Source organism: Mastigoproctus giganteus, chromosome 4 (genome assembly GCF_048544385.1).
Source record: "Mastigoproctus giganteus isolate SK-2022 chromosome 4, ASM4854438v1, whole genome shotgun sequence".
Classification (NCBI taxonomy): Eukaryota; Metazoa; Arthropoda; class Arachnida; order Uropygi; family Thelyphonidae; genus Mastigoproctus; species Mastigoproctus giganteus.
The window spans coordinates 91,152,259-91,179,652 of record NC_143578.1 but is presented as its reverse complement, the minus strand read 5'-3'; the positions used below and the strand labels follow the sequence as shown (position 1 = coordinate 91,179,652).

At 34.5% G+C, this 27,394-nt stretch overlaps 1 protein-coding gene across 1 annotated transcript in view; it reads left to right on the top strand.

Moving 5' to 3' along the window:
* Nucleotides 1-27,065, top strand: part of LOC150086904 (translation machinery-associated protein 7-like) — a 43,498-nt gene extending 16,433 nt beyond the window's left edge. Inside the window, exons 3-5 of the mRNA XM_090372797.1 lie at nt 6,373-6,460; nt 13,590-13,647; nt 25,307-27,065. Coding sequence (XP_090228923.1) covers nt 6,373-6,460; nt 13,590-13,624 — 123 coding nt within the window. The 3' untranslated portion in view covers nt 13,625-13,647; nt 25,307-27,065. The remainder of the gene's footprint in view (nt 1-6,372; nt 6,461-13,589; nt 13,648-25,306) is intronic.
* The last annotated feature ends 329 nt before the right edge of the window (nt 27,066-27,394 follow it).

Below are 27,394 nucleotides of genomic sequence, written 5' to 3'. Positions count from 1 at the left end.
TTTAATGGTTTTGCTATCCATTTTCAAGCTATCGACTCCATCAAATGAAACGATTTCGTTAAATATGTCAAAAATGTAATCTATAAAAGAGCGTTATAGTGATCTGTGACAGCGTTATAGTCAGATACGGGTTATATTATAAGAACAGCGTTATAGCGAATCAGCGTAAAGCGAACCGCGTTATAACAGTGGCCTGCTGTATATGATTTCAAAATTATTTTTGGTATCTGGTTCCTTTGTTATTGCATCACAGTATCTAATAAGATTGTTCAGACATTTTCCTCAACAAATCCATGTTCTGGTTGCAGTATAACTGTATCCATGTCTAGAAGGTCCTGCATTACTTCTTTAACCAGTGACTATTATTTTCCCCTGGAACAGACATCATCCTAATAGATTTGTAATTGCTCGTATCACTCTCTGATCTCCTTTTATGAGCTGTGGATACATCACACATCTCTAGTCCATATGGATCTCCCCTGAATCCAAGGATGCTCTCATAATTATGCTAAAGGTTTGCTTAAATATTTTGCAGCCTTCCTTAATACAGGGTTGTTAAAAATTAAAGTATCCCTATGTAGAGGGCTCTGGAGCAAGTTCTAAGGCTTGTACAGAAGAGAAATTTGGACAACAGTTACAATAAAGAATGTGCTTGCCATTTATTTGGGGGGAAAAATTAGTTACAAAATTTGTCACTATATGGTGCTGTGGCAATACAAATCACTTGAACAGTGCTACAATTGTTCAATGTGTCCTCTATTTTGGTCAACAATGGTTTCCATTTGAAGAACAGCATTTCCTACAGTAGAACGTGACATGTCAACTGGAATAGCCAGCACATGACGTCTAATGCTGATGCACCTGATTCTTCAAAAAATCCCACAACCAGAAGTCGCACAGGGTGAGGTCCTGTGATCGGGGTGGCCAAGATGTCTGGAAACAACTGCTGATGACCCGTTCATCTGTTAAAGTGTTGCCTTAGCAATCTTTGGACAGAGTGGTGGATGTGGGGTGGTGCACCATCTTGCATTAATATGGTATCCTGAAGGCACCTACATTGTTGCAGCTGTGGTATTGCGAAATTTGCCAACATTTCATAATATCACCGTCCAGTGATGGCACAGGTGTGTGGTCCATTCGGTGTTACCTGTTAAAAAAAATATGGATCAATCATGAATGTGGCCATAAATCCATGCCCACACTGTCACTTTTGGAGAATGCAACAGGACCTCTTGGATAACTCGAGGGTTTTCTGTTGCCCAAATGCAACAGCCGTGCGTATTCGCTTGTCCATTTAAGTAGAAATGGGGTTCATCACTCCAAAGGATGTTCCATGGCCAAGTGATATTCACTGTCATTTGTGCCAGAAACTGAAGTCCGTATGTGAAACGAATATCTGCATCACCATGCTTTAGCTGCTGTAGCATGTGCATCTTGTAAGGATAGTACCACAACACCTGGCGCATTACTAGCCTTACAGTGGATACGGCATGTCCACTTCACAAGAAACAGCTGGCATACTTGCTCTACCACATGAAGATTGACTTGATAAATCCATGACAGCCATAGCCACATCTTCAACACGTGAGGAGTCCACTCATTTTCAACCTCTACCTGGTTGAATATCAAGATGCCTGTTGCTTCAAATTTTGTAATCATTTTGCAGGCAGCACAAACAGTCATAGGTCCATGCCTTATGCACTTCTGATGCCAGAATTCTCTGATAGCCACAGCTGCATTGTTGCTGTTCTGATAGTACAGCTTCACTAATAGTGCCTTTTTCTGCAACGTTGTTGGCATTGCTGCTGTAGTGCAGGTAAACATCCTATTGTATGATTTTGAAGAGACTGCTTTGCTTTTATACAGTACAGTAGAGCTGAGTAGTGGCAATAACTTACGATTATGGAAATAATGCAAGTTATTTGCATAATTGTAACTAAGGTAGTTACGTGCCATACAGTGACAAATTTTGTAACTATTTTTTTTTTTCAAATAAATTGCAAGTGCATTCTTTATTGTACCTGTTGTCCAAATTTCTCTTCAGTATGAGCCTTAGAACTTGCGCCATAGCCCTCTACATAGGGATACTTTAATTTTAACAACCCTGTATTGGATAGATTCTGTCCGCCCTAAATGCCTCTTCTTTTTATATTTAGCTTCAACAATTTCTCTTTCACTTTCCTCTCAAGTTGTCAGAAAATCATTAACTCCATGTTAGAATGTAGATGCAAAATATCTATCAGTTTGTCAGCAGTGTGATCAGAGTCATAAACAGTTAAGCCATTCATATTTAGTTGACCAATGTGATTCATCCCCTTCATCAGTTCATATGATATTCATTTTTGTCTGAACCTTGAACAGTATCTTTTTGTTGGTATAAAAAGCCTTGTAGCATTCTACAATTTCTTCCCTGAATGCTTCCCATTTAGAACTTGCTCTTGTAGTGTCATCAGTTGATATCACTACATAGAATTTAAAAACTGAGACCACTCTAGTCACCTCTTCAAAAGTGAAAGGCTTTCCCTTTGCTCTTCTGCAGTATAGTTAATGTCTTGAAGTAAATCCCACATCGATGCATTGTGATCACTGCCACCTAGTGATTCTTCCATCTTCAGATTGTTAATGCATGAAGAGTCTCTTCTTATAATCAGAAATGTTATTTTATTTTGTTGTCTTCCTAATATGCTGGTGTAGAAAACAGTCATCCATTAAATCCACAAACGCTTTGCTACTGCGTGCACTCAACCCGTAAGTTTCAATTAATGTCTAGAAAGTTTAAATATCCCATTATAAGACATTCTGATTTACGGTCGAGGCCACGTTATGTAAAGGTATCCCATATCCAAAAATTTCATTACTTCATACAGCACTTTTTCTTACTATTGAATACACCATGAATTGTTAAACTAATAGACACACACCACTTCCTAGTTCATTTCACAAATATACATGGTCTCAATTCTAATCTTAACGATGTCCAAAAACTACATGGGGTTTGGCAAGTCTGCCAAACCCCATGTAGTTTTTGGACATCGTTAAGGGTTTGGCAAACGTTAAGGGTTTGGCAAAAACTACATAGGGTTTGGCAAGTCTGCCAAACCCTATGTAGTTTTTCTGATGAATCTCGGTTATCGGTTGATTCAACTACTGCTCATCTCAGTTGCCCAAATTATTTGCCGTATGATCCCTTTCGCCTCAAAGGTGATACTTGTGCATATGTCCGTTCTGATATTCCATGTCAGAGACTTGGTAATTTGGAATCTCCTCTTTTCGATCTTCTCTGGCTTAAAATCTCTCTACCTCATTCTGTCAAATTCATCTGTTGTCTCTACCATTCTCCCACACTAATCACTGGGAGCTCTTTGACTTTCTCCAGTCCAGCTTTCCTAACAGTGAGGTAATTTTCTTTGGTGATTTTATTGTTCAAAACTCCAGCTGACTTCCATTTTCTAGTCACACCAGTCCAGCTGGTCGAGATGCTGAGGCTTTTGCAATTACTAATGACCTGCAGAGTGTTCCTTTACCTACAAGAATACTGGAAAATCCTAACCATACAGCCAACACACTTTTATCTTTTTCTCACAAACAACCCTTCTGAGTACACAGTCAAAGTGAGTGGTCCTGTAGGCACCTCAGATTACAACTTGGTGATTCTCTTCTCCAATGGGGCCTTTATCTCATGGCTATTCCCAACCTCTCATTCTTGAGCATTACAAGAATTCAAAATGGGATGACCTGTGAGATTTATTTTCTTTTCCTTGGTCAGATTACTGTTTCAAAACTTCTGATGTCACCGTTTGCTCAGATTGTGTCAGTGAAATTATTCTTGAAGCAATGGAAACCTTTATTCCACACACCACTTTAAAATCTTGTCCTTTATCATCTAAACTTTGGTTTTCAAATAAATGTGCTAAGGCTGTTCAAGAGAAGAACCATTGCGTATCGTAATTGGCTTGTTTCCAATTCTTCCATTTCATTTTCTGCCTACACCAAAGCTTGCAACAATTGTTAATCTGTCCAAAATAGATTTTGAACAGGCTAAGAGTAAACTTGCTTCTTGCCCTAATGGTAGCCGAGCATTCTGGTCCCTTGCCAAAGCTATTGGCCGCAACTTTTGCCCATCTCTGCTCCCAGCTCTGTCAAAACCAAATGGTTCTGTTGTCACTTCAGCCAAGGATAAAGCTTACCTGCTAGCATCCCATTTTGTTTCCAACTCATGTGTTATTAATGATCTTGGTAAAACACTTCCCACCATTCCCAACATGCTCCATTTAATGCATCCTGTGGTCTTCCATCAAAAGGTTGTCAGAAGGAATTTGATGAATCTTGATGCTAAGAAAGCTCCATGTCCTGATGGTATTTCTCCACTTGTTCTCAAAACCTGTGCTCCTGAACTTACTCCTGTTCTTTGCCACCTTTTTTCACTTTCTTATTCCACAGGTGTTTTTCCTTCTGCTTGGAAATTTGCTCGTATCCAGCCAGTTACTAAAAAGGCGACAAATCCCTCCCATCCAATTATCGTCCCATTGCAGTTACTTCTACTCTTTCTAAAGTAATGGAGAAATCAATTAGCCACCAACTCTTAAACTACCTAGAAATCTTCCGTCTGATCAACGATTGCCAGTATAGATTCCGTCAGTGTTGATCCATTGGTGATATTCTGGCTTATGTTACTCATTTATTTTTTTTTTTTTTTTTTTTTTTTTTGATTTGGTAGTTGTTGGCGCATCGGCTTCTGTGGCCATATTGCACCTCCCAAGGTTTTTGCAGTACTTTGATCCAAGCCCGAGGCGGGAATCGAACCCGCGACCTTTGGGTTGCCGGGCAGGTACTTTACCCACTCGGCTAGCCCGGTCGGCTACTCATTTATGGACAAATTCAATGGAAAAGTTTGGTGAAACACAAGCAGTTGCTCTTTGCATCTCAAAGGCTTTCGATCGTGTTTGGCATAAAGGTTTTCTAAACAAGCTGCCATCTTATGGTTTGCCAACTTTTTTTTATAATTGGTTATCCAGTTTTCTCTCTGATCACTCACTGAGGGTGATGGTAGATGGCTCTGTCTTCTAACTTCTCCACTAATGCTGGTGTCCCCCAAAGTTCAGTTCTTTCCTCCACTCTTTTCCTCTTGTATATTAATGATCTTTTTCCATTGACTGGAAATCCTATCCGTAGTTTTGCCGATGATAGTACATTGCATTCCACTTTCCATTTTGAGAAACATTGCCCTGCTCAATCAGCTTCAACTTCTCGAATATCTGCTACCAATTCCTTAAATGCTGATCTCCAGGTAATTCTCCAACGGGGCAAAGACAACTTAATTGATTTAAATCCTTCTAAAACTCAGTCTTGTCTTATATCTCACAAAAAAGATTCTTCTGCTCCTATGCTTATCTTTGGTGACACTCTGATTTCTAGGCAAGATGATATCTCTTTTGGGGATTACCCCGACTTCTAACATCTCTTGGCACAAGCACATTACAAATATTGCTTCCTCTGCATCTAAAAAACTTGATTTTCTCTTTCACTCTCAGCATTTTTTTTCTTCCAAACAGCTGTTCATTCTGTACAAATTGCAAATCTGCCCTACCATGGAATATTGTTCCCACATCTGGGGTGTGGTGCCCACCGAAACCTCACTCAGGCTTCTAGATTCCATTCAGAAGAGGGTAGTTGGTTAATAAATGATTCCTCTCTAACAGTCTCTCTCCACTCTGTCTCATAGATATACTGTTTCTGCTGCATGCCTTTTCTACAGATACTTCCATGGCCACTGTTCTTCTGAATTGGCTTCTATAATTCCTGCTCTCTTTCAAAACAGTCTGAACACGTGCCGCCACCAGCCAACATCCATTTACTGTCCAACTTCAAACTCACAGAACCAACTTTTCATCTTCCTCATTTATTCATTCAACTCCAATTTTCTACAACAAACTTCTTTCATACATATTTCCTGAAAATTGCAGTCTACAGTAGTTCAAATCTAATGTCAATAAATATCTTCCTTCGTTTTCTCAACCTCCAACCCAAGCACGGTACTAAGTACTATAGGTCCTAATATCTCTTGCGTTTGGGGTTTTCATAAAAAAATGCACTCCAATTTGCTTCAAAAAAGCAGAAAAGTTCATTAATATTTGCCTCAGCATATTCACTGTCTTTAAAAATTTCACCATTTATAACTGCACTGCTGTGGTGCCTTTTCTGATTAAATGTTATGTTTGTGTTGGTTCTTTAGTGTGAATTATTTCACAATAATTCAAAATGCACAGTTATGAAAATTAAGTTAATTTCGATTTATCCTCTGAATAATTAAAATTCTTATGTATTTATAAATTCTGCTTTGATTATTCTGTTTTATTTTCATTTGGTTTTTAGGGTGATAATCAGCTCAAACAGAAGCTAAAAGAAGAACAGAAAGCATTAAAGGAAGCCTCTGCTAAGGCAGCACAAAAAGGACCAATGGGTATGTTTATGTAAATCTTCTGAAACAGGCTAATTCATATTTCATATGAAATGGTAGAAATGTGTGATCATAAACAAAATAATTTGCATTTTAATATTTTAGTTATTTTATCTTACCATAGCTAATGATTAGAAATCTATTAAAGATTTATACCTGCTGGTTTTTTAATTTGGCATTCATTAGTTTCTTGGTTTATGTAATGTGTTGTCAGTCTACCTAATAAGATTATACTTCATTAATCAGTTGCGAGCCCCTCCCTCCTCAGTTACATAAGTATTATTTAGTGTGTTGCTTCTGTTTTAATGCAGATATTCATGTACTCGGCATACACTTTCAGTTTTTCTGTTTTGTAAGTAACATCATCGGCAAGTTGTGGGGTTTATCGATTTATAAATGGTTTATTCTCCTAATTATTTGCTACTAATTTTTTTGAAATTGCAGCTTGTCTGATGTCTGAAATGTTTTTCATCAGCCTACTTTGTGGGGAAGAGTGTTTCATTTTATCAGTGGAGAGGGTTACTTATTTTTCATTTGAGGAAAATACTCTTTTTCACTTAATGTTCTACAAATTGATTGTGTATTTATATTATTTTTTAAACAGTTACATTAATAAAGTTTAATTGCAGCCAACTTGTGTACAAAATATGATAGCCCAAGTTATTCTTCCCTTGTGGGAGTTATTTATACAGTATGTTTCAAAAGTATGTGCTGCAAAAAATATTGCGGTGTATTCTAGGATTCAAAATTAAGGAAAGAGCTGCCACGTATTCTGATTCTGAATGGTTATGGAGTTATGCATGTTTTTCCAATGTTAAAAATTAGAATACGCAGACATACCTGGTCAAATGTTTATTCATATTAGTAACATGCTGTGCCTGTTTTTTCTTATATAGTCGAACTTGGTTATAACATGCACTGAAATAATGAGATGATGGCTGCAAAGAGCAAAAGGTCATGATTTTAAATTATGCGTATTCTCATACAGTTACTCACTGTTATAACGAGCATACTACACGGATATATACCGAACAATTTTTGGTAACTATGCAAACATTCTTAATTGCTCTGGTAGTCTAAAAATCCCAATTCTTGAAATATGCAAAAATGAAAAGGGCAACTTAGCTTTATGACCACCTGCATCCGATTAGCAGTCAGTTTACAACCTTGTCCTTCTGGGGACGGGACTAATACAATAGTACGTTGGCGTTCCGCTTGTCACATTACCCTATTTACAAATTGTCTTGTATTCAGTGAACCATAAATTTATTTCGAGACTTCTAAGAATGTTATATGCATTTCAGGCTTCTAAGACCTTTGTATGCAGATCACTTTATCATTTTAAAGTAAAGTCAAGTTAGAAATGAACCCTTCCTTTGGAAACATGTCTACTAACAAAAAAGTCTCAATTTTTGAAAAAGTCAATTATTTGTGGGTTAGAACAGGGCAACAAAAAATGTTGAAGTGTGTAAAAAGTTTTCTTTGTCCTCTTCAAGTGTATCTACATTGTGGAAGAATAAAGATGTGTACATATCGGCACTGGAAAAGAACGTAACCAGAAAAAAATAAAATAAAATTTAGAAAGTGTGAGGTTACAAATGTTGATTAAGCATTGCTTCATTGGTTCACTACACAAAGAAATGCTAGATTTTCAATAGATGGTCCGATCTTGAAGGCTCAAGCGGAGAAATTTGCTAAACAATTTGGACGCGACAATTTTTTTATGTAACAACGGTTGGCTGGATCAATTTAAAAACAGACATAACATTGTTTATGCAAAAATTATTGGAGAATCTCTATCTACAAATCCAATAATGACAAATGAATGGATTAGCCATGTTTGGGCAGAAATCAGGAAAGATTTCTATGACTAAGACATCTACAATGCCAACAAAACAGGACTTTTTTATAATTTGACACCTGGCAATACATTTAAATTTAAAGGGGGGAAATGTGTTGGTGGAAAAAATTCGAAGACTCATGGCTCACTTGATGGTGCTCATATGCACAAATATGACAGGAACTGATTTAAAAAAAAAAAAAAAAAAAAAAAAAAATCCTGATAAACTCCTGTGAATTACACTGCAAACAAGAAAGCTTGGATGACTTCGGATATTTTTCGGCAATACGTAAATGATTGGAATAAGGAGCTATTCAAAAATAAAAATATTTTATTGTTGATAACTGTCCTGCACACACTCCCAGATTTAAAATTTGTTCAACAATAAGCTGGTGTTTCTGCCTCCCAATGCAACATCAATTTTACAACCAATGGACATAGGTGTAATCAGGAGTTTGAAAGGATTTTATAAGATTTCTAGTTCTACATCTGATCAGTCAAAGAGAACAGAAACTTAGTCTGTATCGATATTGGATGCTATAAATTTATTGAATGATGTATGGAACAATGTTACTTCGACAACCATATTGAATTGCTTCAAGAAATTGAAATTAAATTCAAATCAAATTTCAGATGAAGATGATGGAAACAAAGCAAGCAACTTACTGTTATTCAAATGGTTGCTGCTAACAACATTGTAGGTTTTAATACAGATAATATTGATTAATTTGTAAGAGTCTATGACAACTTGTTAACTAGTGGTCTTCCTACAGAGGGTGACATTGTAGATGCTGTGCTCTACAAAGATGATAACGACGGATAAAGATAACAAGTGAAAGTGAATCAAAATCAGTGCTGACAATCTCATAATCTCAAGGTGCAATGGACACAGTCAATTTTTTTGAAGGAATGGGGGCAAGTAATGAGACTTAACGCGTTGAGAGTTTTAAGGGGAAACTTAAAAAATATCAAAGTGAAATCTTTAAAGCAAACATCAGTTTTAAGATTCATAAATAAAGACTAATTGAAATCGTGTTTATTAAATAGCAGTTTTTAATTGCAGAGAAATAAATTTAGTATTAAAGTGTATTGTAGTTTATACAAGCATAGTAATACAAATAATATGTAGGTATATACTTTATTATTTTTTTTCTCTCTGATATTTCTTTTGTATTTTGAATCTATCTTTTTATCAAGTTATTGAGAATTTTAAAAAAAATAGGAGGGAGATTTAACTCGTCACTGATATAAAGTGTTCATTGTCTAATGGCCCCAGTGGTTTCCCATCTCCACTATCACTAATATAGCGAGTAATGGTCAACAAGGAAATTTTTCCAGTCCCTTGATGCTCGTTATAACCAAGTTTGACTTATTTATTTTTTATCATTAAAGACTCCTTGGTCATTTTTCAAAATTCTGTCATAGTTTCATAACCATTCTTAATCGGATACATGTTTATATAATTTGTTTTTGCTTATGTTGGACCCTAGAAAATTCCTAGAATTTTTTGCTCATAATTTTTAAACTCACTGACTGAAATTCAAATCTCTGACTTAAGATTTTTATTTTCAAATTCATTTGCTATTTGAAGTGGCATGGATATCCACTGTTAGATTTTGAGTAAGCTGTAATAATATTAATTTTCTGTCATGGTTTTAGTTATATTAATTTTGAAACATTACAGCTAAATAGCAACTGTTAAATAATTTCTCTATCAGTATAACACTATCTGGCAAAATAAAGCCTAACTTTCACTAAAGTACATATAGCAGTTCTCATTAAAATGTACTTTTAATGCTTACTAATTTTCTTCTGTCTGAAAGTGTTTTAAATATTTGCTAGTTTCCTTTTTCTAAAAGTTGGCAGGTGTAGCAGTGTATTGTAGAGTGCCACCAAATTCAAAGTTTAAATACTAGTTAATCCCATGTAAGAAATATACAAAGTTTGTTAGTTATGTTCCAGATCTGGGTCCATTGCATGTGCATAGAGGCATGTAGGAGCATGGTGCAGAATGCCATAGCAACTGACCTTTCTTCTGTGGGGTTATTTTGCATAGTTGTATTAGAGCTGTCGTGTTGTTCAGAATGTTTTCATTGTGTTAAATAATGGAACAGAAAGCGAACATGTTGTTTTGGAGGTTGAGGGTAGTAAATGCAGCTGAAGTGTACAAATTGATCAAATCTAAAGTTTGCACATTACTGCATTTGATTGTTATATAACTCTTTGGATAATGGAACAACTTCACATTAATCGTGAAACAATTCATGCAATTTTGACAGAAACACTGGGCATACGGAAGATATCTGCCAGGTTCATTCTACACTGTTTCAATGATGACAATCACTGATCTGACTTGGAAGCAGGTGAGGAGCTAATTCCAGTGTTATTGATCCCTTCTTGCTCAATTTGACAATAAGCAAGCAGTGAGCCATGGTGTTTCTAATGTGATCCAGAGACAAATATGGAATGTCAATCAACATATTCTCAGAGATATATTGTTTTTAGAAACCTAGTTTTGCTGATCACTTTCTTTGATAGTAAGGGAATCATTCACAAGGAATTTCTTTCACCAGGAAAGACAGTGAGTAAGCAATACTGAGCATAAGTTTTGGATTGTTTGTTTAAAAATTACAGAGAAAGGCTTCAGTTTTAAGAAAAAGGAAGCTGATCCTTGTTGCACAACAGTGCTAGACTGCAATCTCCACTGATTGAGGAATTTTTTGGCAGCAGGTTAATGCCCCCAACACACACACACCATTCTTCATTTATTTACTCAGACTATATTCTTGTTCTTCAAAATGAAATCAGTACTGAAAAGGACTGACTTGATGGTGTAGAAGACATTAAAAGAAATGACAGAGCAATTGCTGGAAGCTAGTTCAAATGCTTTTAAAAGTTTCCAGCAGTTCTATAAGCAATCTCACAAGTGTGTACTTTGAAAAATATTAAAAGTTTTTTTTTTTTTTTTCAATTCTCTTTCATTCTAACGTGATGGTTTTCTCTAAATTGCTTTGGTCCTAAAACTTAATATGCTTGTTGCCACTTATATTTGTGAGGGGCCTTTATTTGTGCCTTGGGGGTCCTGGAACAAGTAGCAGTGCTTCTTAGTAAATGGATTTCATCTGTGAAGAATCTTCACTCCAAGCAATGCTGGCATCTGTTGCTTGTAGCATTCTAACATCATGAATGAACATTGGTAAAGCAATGTTGTGCAAATGTTATTTGTCAAATACAGTAAACCTTATTTAATTTGAAATTCAGTGGACCAAAATATATTGCTTTTGAGTTAAACAGGTTTGAAGTATCCATATGTGTTTAGAATATGTTGGGATTAATTAAAGGAGAAATTTTTAGTCGTGTGCTTCTATTAAAAAACTAAAATTTTCATAATTCTCATCTAAAATAAATAAATAAATTTTCTGTTTATACTCCGGGACGACCGAACAGTCAGAGGAGTTTATAAGATACACAGAATACAAGAAACAGCACTCTAGTCACAGGCTTGAACCCCGGTCATTCAAGGCACGTGTACTTATGCACCCACGTGCCTGACCACTAGACTACGGCGGCCTCGTTTTATTTTAGTTTTGTTTTGGTAGACATTCAGTTTGAGAGAGAACAGTTGTGCTGTGGGAAAGGTATGGAACCGTCCTCTGATAAAAATTAGGAAACAAAGCACAAGTCTCACATCTTTCAATAAATAGCAATGGTGTGATTAATGTTGAGCCACTCCAATTCCTTAAACAATTCATCTGTAAATGTGTTAGTCTTTGTACTTGGAATTTGTTGTGTGTGTGTATGTGGTTTTTTTTTTTTTTTTTTGTGTGTGTGTATGAAATGCATGCATCTCTTTTACAATGGTGCTTCTACTGTCTCAACTATTTTCAAATAAACATCAAACTGAGATTCTTTTCTGATGTCATTGCAAATAGATATATGTATATTTCTAATACATTGACAATTAAGTATATGAAGGCAACCTTTTGGCTATAACTTCATATTTGGGGGATTAGTTATGCGATTGTTCACACCTGGTTTATGGAGTTGCATTTTACTTATGTTAATACTGCAAAGTTCTTTAAATTTCTCTCGTTCATTTAATGTATGCTGTTTCTTCTATATGGTTCCAACTCATTCTGACATTGACTGATCAGAAAAGCAAATTTGATAAAAAAAAAAAAAAAAAAAAAAAAATATATATATATATATTACTTAAAAAAAAAAAAAAAAAAAAGCCTTTGTTCTTTATAATAAATTTTGACCATTTCTTATTTTATATATTAAATATTTTTTACTATTTCATATTGCTGAAATATTTGAAAATTCAGAACCAGAAGGAAGTTGACGTATGTTGTGGCATGCTCGCATAACTTCATATAACTTCACATGGTATTAAGGCTATTATTTTAGTATAATTATTTTTAAAAGTTACATATTATACTTATATATAGGAAGTGGCCACTGAATTTTTTTTTTTTTTTTTTTTTTTTTTTTTGAGGCTACAGTATAACATGTACATTGCTACTGATAATAACTTTTATGTATCTTGGATTATGTTCTGCATGATGCCTAAGTGTAGAAATGAATAGAGCAAAAACCATTAGAAATGCAGCAGTAAAGAAATTATGAAATTTAACCCATTCAGAAGTGAACATGTTGATCTCCGTATTTCATGTGTGGTGTCTACATAGATTTGTTTTTGAAAGTCATTTCAAGTAATGTCTATGTATGGATTGTCTTTTTACTAGAAATCTGTATTTCAATAATAATAATACAAATCGATGCATTTCCCTTCACAGCCACCAGATGCTGGCATCACTTATCTATGTTTCCAACTAAAGTCCTAATTTTAATAGAAGGCTGTAATCAGACAAGGATATTGCACCTGTTGGCCAATGTCATCCAATTTTAGCTTACAAAAGCTGAAATTTTTGGGAATTTAGAACCAGGAGTTGATGTTGAATTAAGTAATACATAAATAGATTTTCCTTTAAAAAAAAGTAATGCTGTTTTTTTTTTGTTTTTTTTTTCCAGTTTTTATTTCGATTTAATCTTTGAAATCAGAAAAAAAATGAAATTAAGTCATTAAGAAGAAATTATATTTAAAAGTATTTATGTACAAAGCTGCAAATTTTTATATATCGCTTGCTACACAGAGCCACATCTATAGAAAACTCTATAGGAGGCCCACTTACATTCAGGAAGTGTACTTTTGCAAGGGTTAAAATTGGGAAAGTACTTCTAAAAAATTATACAGTTATTATACACATGCTTTTTATTTTATTTATTTAGGTGGAGGTGGAATTAAGAAGTCTGGAAAAAAGTAATTTTAAATGTTTAAAGTATTCAGGTTGGTATTACTGCAGTATGTACTTTTTTTTATTTTTATTATTCTTATAGAGAACTGATTTTTTTTTTTTTTTTTTTTTTTTTTTTTAATCACCTTAAAGATAAATTCTTATAAACATACATGCCAACCCTTCTGATTTAGTCAAAAATTTTGAATAATTGAGTATGTTTTCCAGTTTTCTGATAGGTTTAATATCCTTCCAATTTTTGATTGTGTTGTTGTTTTTTAAATTTAAATTTGAACCTACCAAATTCAATGATATGCACTAAAAGCTGATGTTGGTTGAATAAGAGCTCAGTTTCTATTTCCGGAATAGAAGCACATAATGATTGATGTGAATATTCAGTCAAGTCAACCTGTATCTGGTATTTACCAGATATAGGTTGACTTGACTGAATATTCACATTGTGTATCCCTAATCCAAAATGCTTGGGGCTGGGAATATTTCTGATTTTGTTGGATTTTGGAATACATGGCATGGAGTTGAAGTAAGGTGGAAATAAAATTTAGATTTCATCCAAAAAAAATCCATTTTATTTACCAAAAAAAACATGGTCTGCTTCAAAAGAATATAAATGTAACAAACGAAAAATATAAATGCAACAAATACTAATTGAAAATTCATGTTTCATGCAAAAAAAAAAAAATTCCGTTTTATTTACCATCTTGAGAAGGAACATCACAAGCGGTTAAGGCACCAGGAACTGGGGCCTTCAAGGAAGTTCTTTTAGAACTTCTCTCTTTTTTTATAAACTGGCATTATTTCTTGTTCCATTATTAAATGCACGCTGCTTCTTCAACGAGTTCATCACACTTTTCACCATGTCGTCTATAGGCATTTTTACTGCAGTGCTAACAGTGTCATCTTCATCATCCCTTTTACCATGATCGCCTTGATTCAAAACCATTTCAGCTATTTCGCCATCAGTCATTGAATGAATAACTGGAGCCTCATTATCAGTGTTAAAGACTTCCTCGATGTCCATATTTTTCAGCTTACTGACAGACTCTGAAGGCACTGTTTTTGCATATCTAAGGAGTTCAGCCATCTTTCTCAAAATCATTAGCTTCTTCATCATCATCATTGATGTGAGATTGTGCCAGGTATGCTTAACTGTGTCTTTAGTCACTAAGGTCCAAGCATTTGCAACAGCATATACGGCAACCTTCAGGTTAAACTCCTTCTGCAAACCTTCCACATCCACGGCTCTATTCACTGCTGCCACCATGCTGTTACAGAAATTGTTTTTATATTTACACTTCATTGATCTAAGGATACCCTGGTCACATGGCTGAATTAATGAAGTCACATTTGGGGAAAGTACATGGCATAAACATTATTTTTGATGAGCATTTCAGTTGGAGGATGAACAGAACAGTTGTCAAGAAATAAAATCTTGCAGTCATCATCCAGTTAAGCTTCCCTGCAGTGAGCATGAGCTGGTGGTACAAAATGTGCGAAACCAATCAGAAAAGATGTTCCTGGTGATCCATGCCTTTTTTGTTAGCATAATAATGGACTGGTAAGAAATTCACTCCTTTAAAACAGAGAGGATGCAAGCTTTGGCCTGTCACAACAAGTTTACTTATGCGTGCCTGCTGCATTAGTACATCCCAGCATAGTTAATCTATCCTTGGCATCCTTAATTTGTGTTGCCGTTGTCCCATCAGCTGTAGTAGTGTTTTCCTGGGGCAATAACACCAAAACAATGATGTTTCATTGGCATTATAGACTTGTTCTGCCGTCAGATTTTCACCAGTGATGACCTTGGCAAACAGTCAATGAATTTCTCTGCTACCTTGTGATCAGCAGATGCTTTATCACCACAAATCTTTAAAAATTTAATGCCGTGTCTTTTCTTGAATTTCTGTAACCAGCCTGTTGAATATTGACAGTTCACTTCAGTGATCAGATCTTTATGATTTGCATGTTCCATGATCAGCTGACTGGTAAGTAGTGTGTGTTCACACACACACACACACACTACCTTATGATCCACTCTCTCAAAACACAATTGAGATCTTCATTTTTAGCTTTATGCAGTGTTTTTCTATTTTTCATTAACTTCTGTTCACTTTCAGCGTAGAACTTGAACAGTTTATCCTTCTTTTTCTTCCGATCATAGATGGTGATTGTTCCAACACCAAACTCTTCTGTAAGACGTCTCACGCGTGCATTGCTGCCCAGTTTTTTTCAGCAAATTCACTTTCTGTTCTATAGATAAACTTAAATGCTTCTTCTTATCACTGTTACCTGAAGTATCAGGTGTTTTTTTTTTTTTTTTTTTTTTTTTGACATTTCGAACAATATATTTGCACCACAGAGCAGAGAATTAACTAAACAAACAGTGAGTAATGGACATACACTTTGTGTTGATGAAAATTGGCACTTTACTGACATTAACACGTCACAACTCTTTCCCACCAAGGCTCCCAGTTTCCAGGACTTTCCATTATTTTTCAAAAAGTTTTGGATTGGGATATTCTGTCTGTTGTAAAAGACATAACTAGATAAATCTATGGAGACTGAGTAAAGTATGTTACATTTACACAGGATAATATACAAAACTTATCACTATATACCTACAATTTGGGTGACTTCTTCCGGGGCAACCCCCCAAATTGAAAGGAAAAACAATAAGGTATTGTCTGTTTCTGTAATGATCAATATGCACTATGCCAAAATCAATTTTGAGGTTATATAACAAACAATAGAATTTAGGATTATATCAAACAGTAGAAATTAAGAAATTTCAAATTTGTATAATGCATAGTATTCATAGATCATTGACCTGACAGAGAAGGAAGGATATGAAGTTAAACTAAAGCATGTGGTAAAAGCGGACTTAGAATGCACACCATTATCTACAACTTGCAAAACCCTAATTTTCTGCATTTGGCAAAGCTATCTGCTTTCTTGGAGCCATGCCAATAAACATACCAAAACTGACTTCTCTCTGATGTTCATTTGATTACCGCACTGTGAGAAAAAAGCATGGGAAATCTTTAAAAATGGTTTCTCACGGTCAGGCTGCAATTACTCAATATATTTGAAGCTTCTGTCATTTTTAAACAAGAATATTATAATAAGAAAGTAAATTCAGATTAAGAGGTAGAAATTTTTGGTTGTTATAGAGAAATCCTCTTATTTTCAAGGCCATTATACTGAATGAAAAATAATTATTGGGTTATTGAGAAATTGGCTGGGACCAACCACATAGGATGTTATGTGTTGGGACATAAAAAAAAGAGGGCTGCTGTAAAGAGCTCTGACTGTATATTATAGTTGTTTGTAGTTAAAAGATGGTTAGTAATTTCTGACCAGTAATTCTTTTTAAGAGAATCTGTTTGTGAAGAAGATAAGCTTACTTGAGTTGTTGAAATTGTGCAATATAAGCAGCTTCAATAAGGTTTTGGAATGTAAGAATTTTGTATTATCCTGTACATCTATTTGAGTAGAACTAATAATAATTAAGTAAATGAAGCAAAGAATTTGAAACAGTTTATTGCATTACAGTGTGTGATATGTATTAAATAGTTTGTTGTTGATTTAGAAGAAAAGCCTGAGAATGTCAGTGCCATCACACAGTTCTGCTGCTGTCCTGACATTTATATTTCTCCAACTACAAGATGCGATTAAAGCTGGAATGCTGTCTTCCATTTTTTAATTTCTAAAAGTTGGCAGGTATGCATAAATTCTAGTGATGAGCATAATCAAGAGTCATAATTGATCATGACCAGTAATTGAAATAGACTATATGGCATTTTTGTGATCAATTATATGCAAATTAAGTGACTACAAAATTGACAAGAAGGAAACTAGGAGAAAAAAATAACAGTGAAGGATTCAATCCAATGTTATCAAAATTAAAGTGATGTTACCACTTGGCCAATAGTTCTGTTCATATACTATGGTTAGCAACCCTTCAGTTATGTTCATCACTAATGAATACTACCTTAGATCTAGTATTAGCAACTTTTTGATCTGATCAGGATTTAAAAAGTTATCTCAAATAATGGTTAGTGTAGCTTTTTAAGCTGTGGCAAGCAGTAAAATATAACCCTTTACTGCAAAAATTTGTGCTAAATTCTCTTGAAACTTGTGCTAGAAAATTCATCCATAAATTCTGAGAACCTGTGGCCTTCTCATTTTTTTCATAGTTTACTTGACAATGACAAAAGCCTTATATTCTATCTTGTTGCACTTCCCATGCTATTTAACATGGGGAGGGAGTGGTATTGCCCACAACACTTGATTCATTGCTGTTACAAATGTTTTACATACTTAAGTGCATAAAACACGTTTGTAAAAGCAAATATCAGAAAGAAAACAAAAATGAAATACTTAAGGTGCTAAACCCCAACCCCTTCCCCCCACAGTCAGGGCCTGATACTGCTGCATTCCAAGAAAGGCACGTGGGTGTCCTTCGGTTATAGTGGATTGGTATTTTTTGTAGCTATATTATCCCATGTTGGGAGGCAGAATTGTCTCTTCTTAAGAGGGCAAAAATTAATCCTACTTCCAGGGTCTCTGACAAGTCATTCCTGTCTCTTCCTTCCTACCTGATACTTGCACCCAGCGTAAAATAAACAGTTCAAGGTGAAGTTTGAACTGTTTATTTGCTACTTGATTGAAAAGGTTGAAAATTATGTCAGTTCTAATTCATTTGTGGTGTGATTTCAAACACCTTTTACTCATTGGCTAAAAGAAATGAATGGTTGAAGGTGAAAGGGTTGCAGATTTGGTCTGGCAACAATCTCATAAAGTAGAAAAAGATGGGAAGCAGTGAACAAAGTGTAAGAATTGTAGACCCAATGAGACTAATTGTGCAGGCAGAATGAAAAGTCATGCATCACAGTATATCCTCATTAATTTGATATTTGGTTATTTAAAATGCAATGTATTTTGACAGTTTCCACTGTTTTCCAAACCAATGAAATTTGAGTCTGAGTTGGGTCCAGCAACTTGCAAATTGCATGTATAATTTGAAAAGACTTCTGAAACCTTACAGGCAAACATCATTTAATAAAAAATTTGCCAGTGTCCTGCAAAATTTAGTATAATTATACAGTATATGGCATCTTTAAATTTTATATTTCTGTTCACTTCCCAAGAACTGTGTGCAGAATCATGGAGAATTAATAACTGTAACTTGCATTATGGGTGTGCATGTAATCCAATGTTTACACCATGGGAACTTAACAAAAAAAAAAAAAACCCGATTGCCAAAAATACAAAACGTGATTTCCCAATGCAGGTACTGTGTATCTTCAAGTGTCCGAATGTTTGCATTCAGTTTGAAGAGAATGATAACAAATTACTTCAGAGGAAAACAAACTTTCCCATTGGATGATTTAAAAAACCAAATTTTAAGGAATTCATAAAGCACATGAAATCTTTTTAAATTCTTGCATGTAGAGTTTTGTTTTTGCTGCCATAATAGTCATGCAGCTTGATGTATACAAGCTGTACGTTAAAACAAATGCTGTGTTGTTTATTTATAATTGCACATAACTGCTGAAGAGAGGGTATCCATTTTGGGATATTATTTGCTGTTTAATACATGTACTTGTATTTCATGCAAAAGGTGTCACTTCTCTCTTCTATGAACTTCCTAGCTTAGCTCTCAACTACTCTTCCTAATTACAAATACACATGCTAATCATAGTGCTTGCAAAAAATGTTGACTAGTTGGACATTACTTTAGAGAAGCTGAGAAAGAGCACAGCGTGAACAGATAGAGATTTAAAAATATTATGTTTGATTACAGTTGTTAAGATCTTACCTTGGTTGTGTGGAATGAAATATTTTTTTTTTGTGTACATAAGTTGAGTCGTGTCTATGGAAGGGATTAACCACAAAAGTGCCTCAGGAGTTTTTATCTCATTTTTAGTGCTACTTTGCTGAGCCAAGTTAAAAGAGAGAAAATATCAAAACCTCAACATTTTAATTAAACTATTCTAACATCCTTTGTGTCTGTGTGTGTGTGTTTTTTTTTTTTTTTTTTGATTGTATTATTTGTTTATTACATAGTTGTATAATATTTTCCTTTTATGCATCTTCCATAGTTGCTATTTTTGGTAAATAGCAATTTATGCACACAAAGAGAGAAATAAAACAGGTTTAATTCCACAACCAAAATAAAATTTTGCAACTGTAATCAAACATTTTTCCATCAAACAAACAAAAAAAAAAAAAAAAATTGTCCAGATGCTGGACAATTTTTTTTTTTTTTTTTTTTTTTTTTTTAATTATACCACTGTTTAGAAAAGTGATGTCAACTGATCACTGGCTTGCATGGTAGGTGCAATTGCATTTAAGTGAAAACAATAATTCAAAAAGAGAGAGAGAAAAATGTCACTTTGCTGCTTACATTAAGCAGCAAAGAGTGAGTAAAAATCTCTCTCGATTATAATACTGACTTTGTCTGAATTTGCTCCTCAGACCCATTTAAATCCAAATTAATATCCAAAAATATCTCTCTCTCTCTCTGGGGCATATACAACTATACATAATGAATAAAACAATGCTTTTTACACACATCTATCTAGTATGCATCAAACTGTATAATGGCAGTAAAAATGATAACTTGACAATCTTTTGTGATGTGTGAGAAATTGTGCTGTGAAATCCTTCACAACACGATTGTTATCTTTCTCATTTAATTAGCTGTTAACTATATGTCTGCAAATGCCTGTCATAAATGAGAATTATGAAAAGTCTACAGTGTTAATAAGAGTGAGTAAAAATTTCTCTTGTTTATGATACCGACACATTCTGGACTTTGTTCCTCAGATCCATTTAAACCGAAATGGACATATTTTGATCCCTTCATCTTCAAATTATTGAGATTTTACTGTACTTAAAGGGAGTAGCAACAGAACTCAGAAGGAACTATCATAGTTATATCAGTTGAGTCTGCTCTTTCCTATGGAACCTGAAGTTCCAATGAAAAATTGCACAATTGATTGTCATTGTGAAAACAAGTTATGATGTTCTTGTGAAATTAGCAAATCAAAAGTGTATAATATTCCATTTAGTGTTGTGGTATATGCTACATTTGAAGATCTAGTCTCAATATTGCAACCTGTCTAGTGGTCCTCCCAGCAGGAAAGTTTTGGCTAGATCATCGTTCTGATGAGGTCAAATCAAAAGTTGAAAAAACAAATTAGTTACAAGGAAGGATGTAATATATTAGTACTATAGTTTTTGGGCATTTTTAAGCCTTTTTTGAAAATTGCCACCCTGAAATTAACTAATTTATAATTTCTACTCTATCTACAAAATTAAAACTCTCAATATACATAAACAGAAGCATTTTCTTTGATTTCCCGACTTTAAATTTCAGGAAAAAACTATTAATTAATGCAAAAACAGCAAAAATGTACAATCTAGTATGCATTTTTTTAATTATGCCCACAACAAACAAGCAGGTGTTGACCTTGATTATAGAATGCATCACTACATTTGTTTGAATTTTCTGCGTGTGCACGCTGCCACTGGCTAAGGAGAATCAATTTATACAGAGCAATCATTGTTACTAGAGTGATACAGGGAGATATAAAAAAATAAAAAAAAATGCACAACTGTTTCTTGGCATAAGAAACATAATCGAGAGAACTACAATGAATGTTTTTCAAAAACAAAAAGATCGTACCTCCTTTCTTCAATGTGTATTGCATCTACTAACACAAAATCAAGGAAATTCATCTATTGGAAGTCATGCTGGAAATGGAAAAAACTATAAAACTGATTATTGAAGGTTGTGGTCACAGTGAATCACTTATAGTAACACCTATTCATTCTGCAGGTTAACTCCCATGATGCTGTTTACCTAAAAGTGCACTTTTAAGTAAATTTAAAAGCTTTTATCATTTTGTATAATGCATTTGCATCTTAAAGCCATATTGTGCCGTTGTCTGCATTAAACCTGTACAAGTGTATATTGATGGGCTGGTTTGCACGTTTGTTTGAGCTGAAAAAGCACTGAATGATTCATGTAGAGAGAGAAACCCTACTCCCTCTATCTGAGATTAGCTAAATACAGTCCCAGTTAGAGGCCTTTAGAAACCCTTCCAGTCTGTGACAGAATTTGAGCCATCTTGAAACAATTCACCAGTGGCAAAATGCTATTTTGTCATAGAGAATGCAGAAGTTATAGAGAAACCAGACAACTGCTAGTCAATAAAATTAACCAAAACTTAGTAGTTTATGGATATTCTTCTTATCAACTAAACCTGCTTGGACAAGATTCTTTACCTGAAACAAACTAGTGGCAAAAATCCAGAATCCACGATCCATTCCTCCCTCCTTCCAATTGGCAGTGTATATTGTGCTGATTTGACTGCCACAAATTTTTAGCAAAAATGTATGACATTGGTGACAAAAATCTGTAACATAATTGGACAAAATTAGTGAAGATTTTGTCCTTCACCGAGTAACATCTCTCTGTCCCCCGCCCCATAAACTTTTTCCAATTTTTAGGGGTTTTGGTATTCCATGTTTGACCAGAAATGTTTTTGCTTCACATTCACAATCATATTAACCACATACAGGTAATATGATTGCAAATATAATGAGGTAAAAGTGTGTGTGTGTGTGTGTGTGTGTGTGTGTGTGTGTGTGTGTGTGTGTGTGTGTGTGTGTGTGTGTAATATTGGTGTAAAACAAAACTACATTAGTAGTGGGAAGGGCATCATTTTATCTGTATCTCATATTGTGCTCTTCCTTCACAACGAGTTGCCATGTGTTGCACCACCTCGAATAAGTAACGCTTCACAAAAGAGACGACTACTGTTACTTTTTTTTCGGTAGGAAAAAAAGGTTACTTTTTTTCGGAAATGGTGCCACCCAGATGGCACCATTTCCAGGCTTGTTGGCCTTTCATTGGTGAGTGGGCAGGTACCCTGATAATGCAGACATGACAATCTAGTTGTGAAGAAAATCCCACAATATGAGAGATGCCAGAAGGTGTATGTGATAATATTTAAGTAAAATTAAATGCAGCAAGGCATATCTTTAAGAGTATGATAATCTATATAATATTGGTGTAAACACACCAAAGACAACTCATAAACAAAAAAACTGTTAGTATCTGTATCTCTCTCATATTGGGCTCTTCCTTTACAACGAGTTGCCAATTGTGAAGGAAGAGCCCAATATGAGATACAGATAAAATGATGCCCTTCACACACTACTAATGTTTTTTTCTTTTCTTTTTTTTTTTTTTTTTGTTTGAGTTGTCTATGGTGTGTTTACACCAATATTATATAGATTATTATACTCTTAAAGATATGCCTTGTTGCATTTAATTTTACTTATATGTGTGTGTGGTTGGTAGAATAAATAGTGTCTGAAAATGGAAATGAAAAGTACACAAGGTGCCAGAACTAAGAAGTTTAAGGGATAGTAGAAAGTGGAAGTGAAGTAGTGGTAAAGCAGGTGAAAGAACTTGAAAAACCTAGTGTAAAAATGAACTGGGACTGAGGGGGGGAAAAAGGAATATATAAGTAAATAAATAAATAGCACTATATTCAGATATGGGCGGGTAATTTTAGCAAGAGGTCCAATCAGGAGATGGCAAATATGCAGAATCTGAATATAATAGATGAAAATATGATACATAGCCAGGAAATTCATCAGGGGACTACTCCTGACCATGTATCAGGCACTGAGTTTCCAAACTTTTCTGTAGTATTAGAAAAGGGTGGGAAAATATGCGGCCTTTTATTGTAATACTAGTAGACAAGGTTAGTCCCTACGCAGTGTAAAAATGTAAATTAAAATAAATACAAATTTATAAAAGTGTAATTTTCGTTGTTCGTTTCACGGACGCTCAGTCTATCCTTAAATCTTTTTGCTATTTTCGCCTTCTTTTGAACATCTTTTCTCCCCTCCCCTAGAATTTACCATTTGCTTGTCTATACTTTTTCATGCACTTCATGTACGTTTGTGTTATATTTCATATTACACTGTGTAGGGACTACCTTGTCTACTAGTATTACGATAAAAGGCCATATATTTCCCCCCCCCCTTTCTAATACTATAGACAAGTTTGGAAACGCAGTGCCTGATACATGGTCAGGAGTAGTCCCCTGATGAATTTCCTCCATAATAGCTTTTTTTCTGCAAATGACATACATGAGGCAAGAACTACCCCTCTGTTTCATTGAACACGTTTTGTGAGTTTGAGGCTGTTGAATTATCTCTGAAGTCTTCCTCGAATTTCTTTTTTCTTGAATTGTCTCAACTGCCACGTTGAAAGTTCAATAGGTTTTGATCTACATTGTGTGGATCAAAGCTTCTAATATGCTACTGCTACAGACACACTCTTGATTTGTATTGGTATATCTGAGATGCATGTGCAGAGGACTTTTGGCACAGTACACAATACTTGTGGATCATTGCACAAATACTTCTGGTCATACACTCTATCGCTTTCCCCATACTGTATTTTGCCTTTCTCTGTAGTAGTAATAATGGAGGCATGTGATGCAAGAAAGCAAGTATAAGCTTATGTAGCATCAGCCAAAAAAAAAAAAAATCACACATCCATTCCCTTCAAGTTTGTCCAGTTCCTCCTTGAATTTATTTGAGCTATCAACTTTCACAATGACAGATGGAAGTTTGTGCCAGGAATTAACTACCCGCTGGCTAAAGGCAAATTTCCGCACATCTATTCTGCAACTGCCCAACAATATCTGCCTTTGTCTTGACCAGCACTTCAAATTCATCAAATTTATTTACTATACTTCTAGCATTAGTGTGCATGCAAGTATACATGCACCTATTCTTAGTTGCCCTAACACAGCCCATGTATTTATTTGTTTCGTGATGACTCCCACCAGTCCCTGAATCCTGCAGCACCCCTCCCTCCAGGCCATTGCTCATTCTATCACTTTCATTCTTTACCTGTGGCTACTATTAACCTTTTAGTTTGTGAATCCCTCCAAGCTAGCAGTTTTCCAACCCACTTAACACTGCCTTGATAGCATTAGCAAGCACTCTTACACCCCCTTCTATTTAAGTGTATCCCATCCCTGTAGAAGCACCCTCTCCTATTAACAAACACAGGCCATGCTGAGAAAAATTCTGTCCCATGCACCTCACACAATCCCTCCAGGGCCAAATTGATTGATAAGGCTCTCATCTTATACTCCCTTCTAATGCGTCTTGGAAGAATTGCAGACATTTTCAAATTTAACCCTAACTCGCAACTTTTTTTTCCAGCATTGACCTGTCTATACTTGTTAATTAAATCTGCAGATCTCCTACTCCTAATGTCATTAATGCCAACATGCACAATGATATCACCCTTTATACATTGTACAGTTAGTCACCGTATAGAAATATTTTTCATTTTATGACTAAAATGACCACCCACAATAAAGACCCAAGTTTGCTAGATTTCAGTTGTTTTGATTATAACCTGCAATCTCATACTGCCCTTGCATTAGCTGGATCATTCTTTATGGTTTATTATTGCCGATACTATATGTTGTCAGTTGCTAAGAAATTACAGTGATAAAATATATAAATATGCCTTAGTGTTTTTGTGCATAACAGATTGGTCTTTAATGTATATATATATTAATCTATGACATATCTTTGTATGAAATTAAATACCTTTAATAAGTAATTCTCTCTTTTGTTATTTAGGAACTTCATGAAAGAATGGGTTTGCCAAGAGGACCGCTGCTTTTGCAAACAACTTCTTATAAAAACATTAAATAAACTTTAATAATAAAAATTTAATTTTTATTTTAATGATTTGCTGTGTTTTTAAATTGTTAAATAGAAGACTAATTTTTTATATTCTTGAAGTGTTCATCTTTTTACTAGTTGGATGTAATTATGATCAGTTGTGTTTGTTTTAAGTTACCCCAAATGTCCCTCATTGAGAATCACAAAAGTTTCCATTTAACTTCAATGGACATCAGACTTTCACAGAATGAAATACTATATTAGTATATGTTTAATTTGAAAAATAATCTTTTGCTTAAAATATAAGAATTGGTTATAGATAAGCACAGTGTTCTCCATAATCAGAGGTGAACATGACCAGAGTTAACTCAGATTATTGTTAGTTCTGGTTATACACAGTAGTAAAATAAAGTGTTTTATCACAAGTTAGTGACCTCTAGAGACTACCTGCTATCTGATGGAACAGTAAGTTTGGTGTCTGAATTTAAAAATATTAATTACACCAAAATGCCAATATTTGGCAATAAAACATGTTTAAATACATTTAATGAAAAGTTTACCTGACACTTACAATGATTACACACCAACTATCACTGGCTCTAACATCTGAATGCCATGATTATGAACATTCTCAAACTTAATCTTCAGTGACTAATAAGGAATAGCTTAATTTGAACACTAAATAAGTCCCAGAGGTGGCTGTCATAGCATTTCAGTTTTTAAATAAGTGACAGATAACTGCTTGTGATGCCATTTGATTAAAACTAGTGCAATACCATAGCAACTCATGGTAAAGACAGAGTTCATCCTGCTGTGAGCATTTAGCCATTGCATTTATTAGGCATTTTAATTCCTCCCAGCCACAAAAACAGAGTTCTATTACTAGCATTAGCTATTTTATAATTTCCAGAAAGGATTTCTGTGGGTGACACCTGATTGTTGAGACTACTACTGTACTGGTTATAATGTCATATAGTAGGAATTGTGGATTTTTTATGAAACTATTACATTCTTTGTACTCTGCAGACATACTTTGAGTTTGTTGCAACATTGGCAAATTTTTTGGTATGAAAATATATTGGAGTGCATAATAATAACGACTTGAAGTTCAAATGAAATAAGATTTTAACATAGCTTAAGAAAATTAAAGACTTTCATAAAGATAAATTTATAATTATTTTACAGTTGAGAGTCCTGAAATATTCACATTAGTTATGGAACTTTAATTCCTCTAAACTTTTGATTGTATACATTTTGAACAATGCATACAAAATCATTACAGGATTTGCACTATTCATTATTTAATTTGACTTGAACTATGAAACTTATGGTATGAGGACTATATACTATTTGTACAGGTAATACAAAGTATCATATTTGTTATGTTTAAAGATAAAAGTTTGCACAAAGGGCATCATTGTACAGCCTTCCTTCCATACTGGGGTGCCCAAGATCATCCATTAATGAGGATACAATCTCCAAAACAGAACTGTCTGGGAATGTCCAGCATTCTCTCTATTTATTCTTAGTAGAGTACTATTGCACTCTACAAAGAATAAGTAGCAATACTTCTCTTTTAAGGAAATTCTGCTTATGTGAGGTTCAAGACTAGGCAACTGTGGAGGAATTTGCAATATGAGATGTATAGTGATGCATTGCACTACCTGTAAAAATACTATTCATTAGCTTAAATAAAATGTTTCTGCTGCCTCTACTTATAATTCTTGCTGTTTATAAAAATTAATTTTTTACCAAATATTTATGTAGTTTTTATTTTTTGAAAGATTTGCATTTTCTGTTTCAAATTTTATGCCTCTGAATTTGTTTTTCTTAATGTTAAATTTGCTTGTTGATTGACAATTGAAGTAGTCAGTAATAATTATTCCCATTTGGATTACTTTCCAAGTCAGCCATATTTATTGGAAGACAAAAATTGAATATTTTCAGGTGTAGTGTTAATGCAAGGATCTTATTTCATCTGATTCCAATAACATTTCAGAGTTCCAATTATGAATAGTATAAAATACTCATTTCTTATAAGCA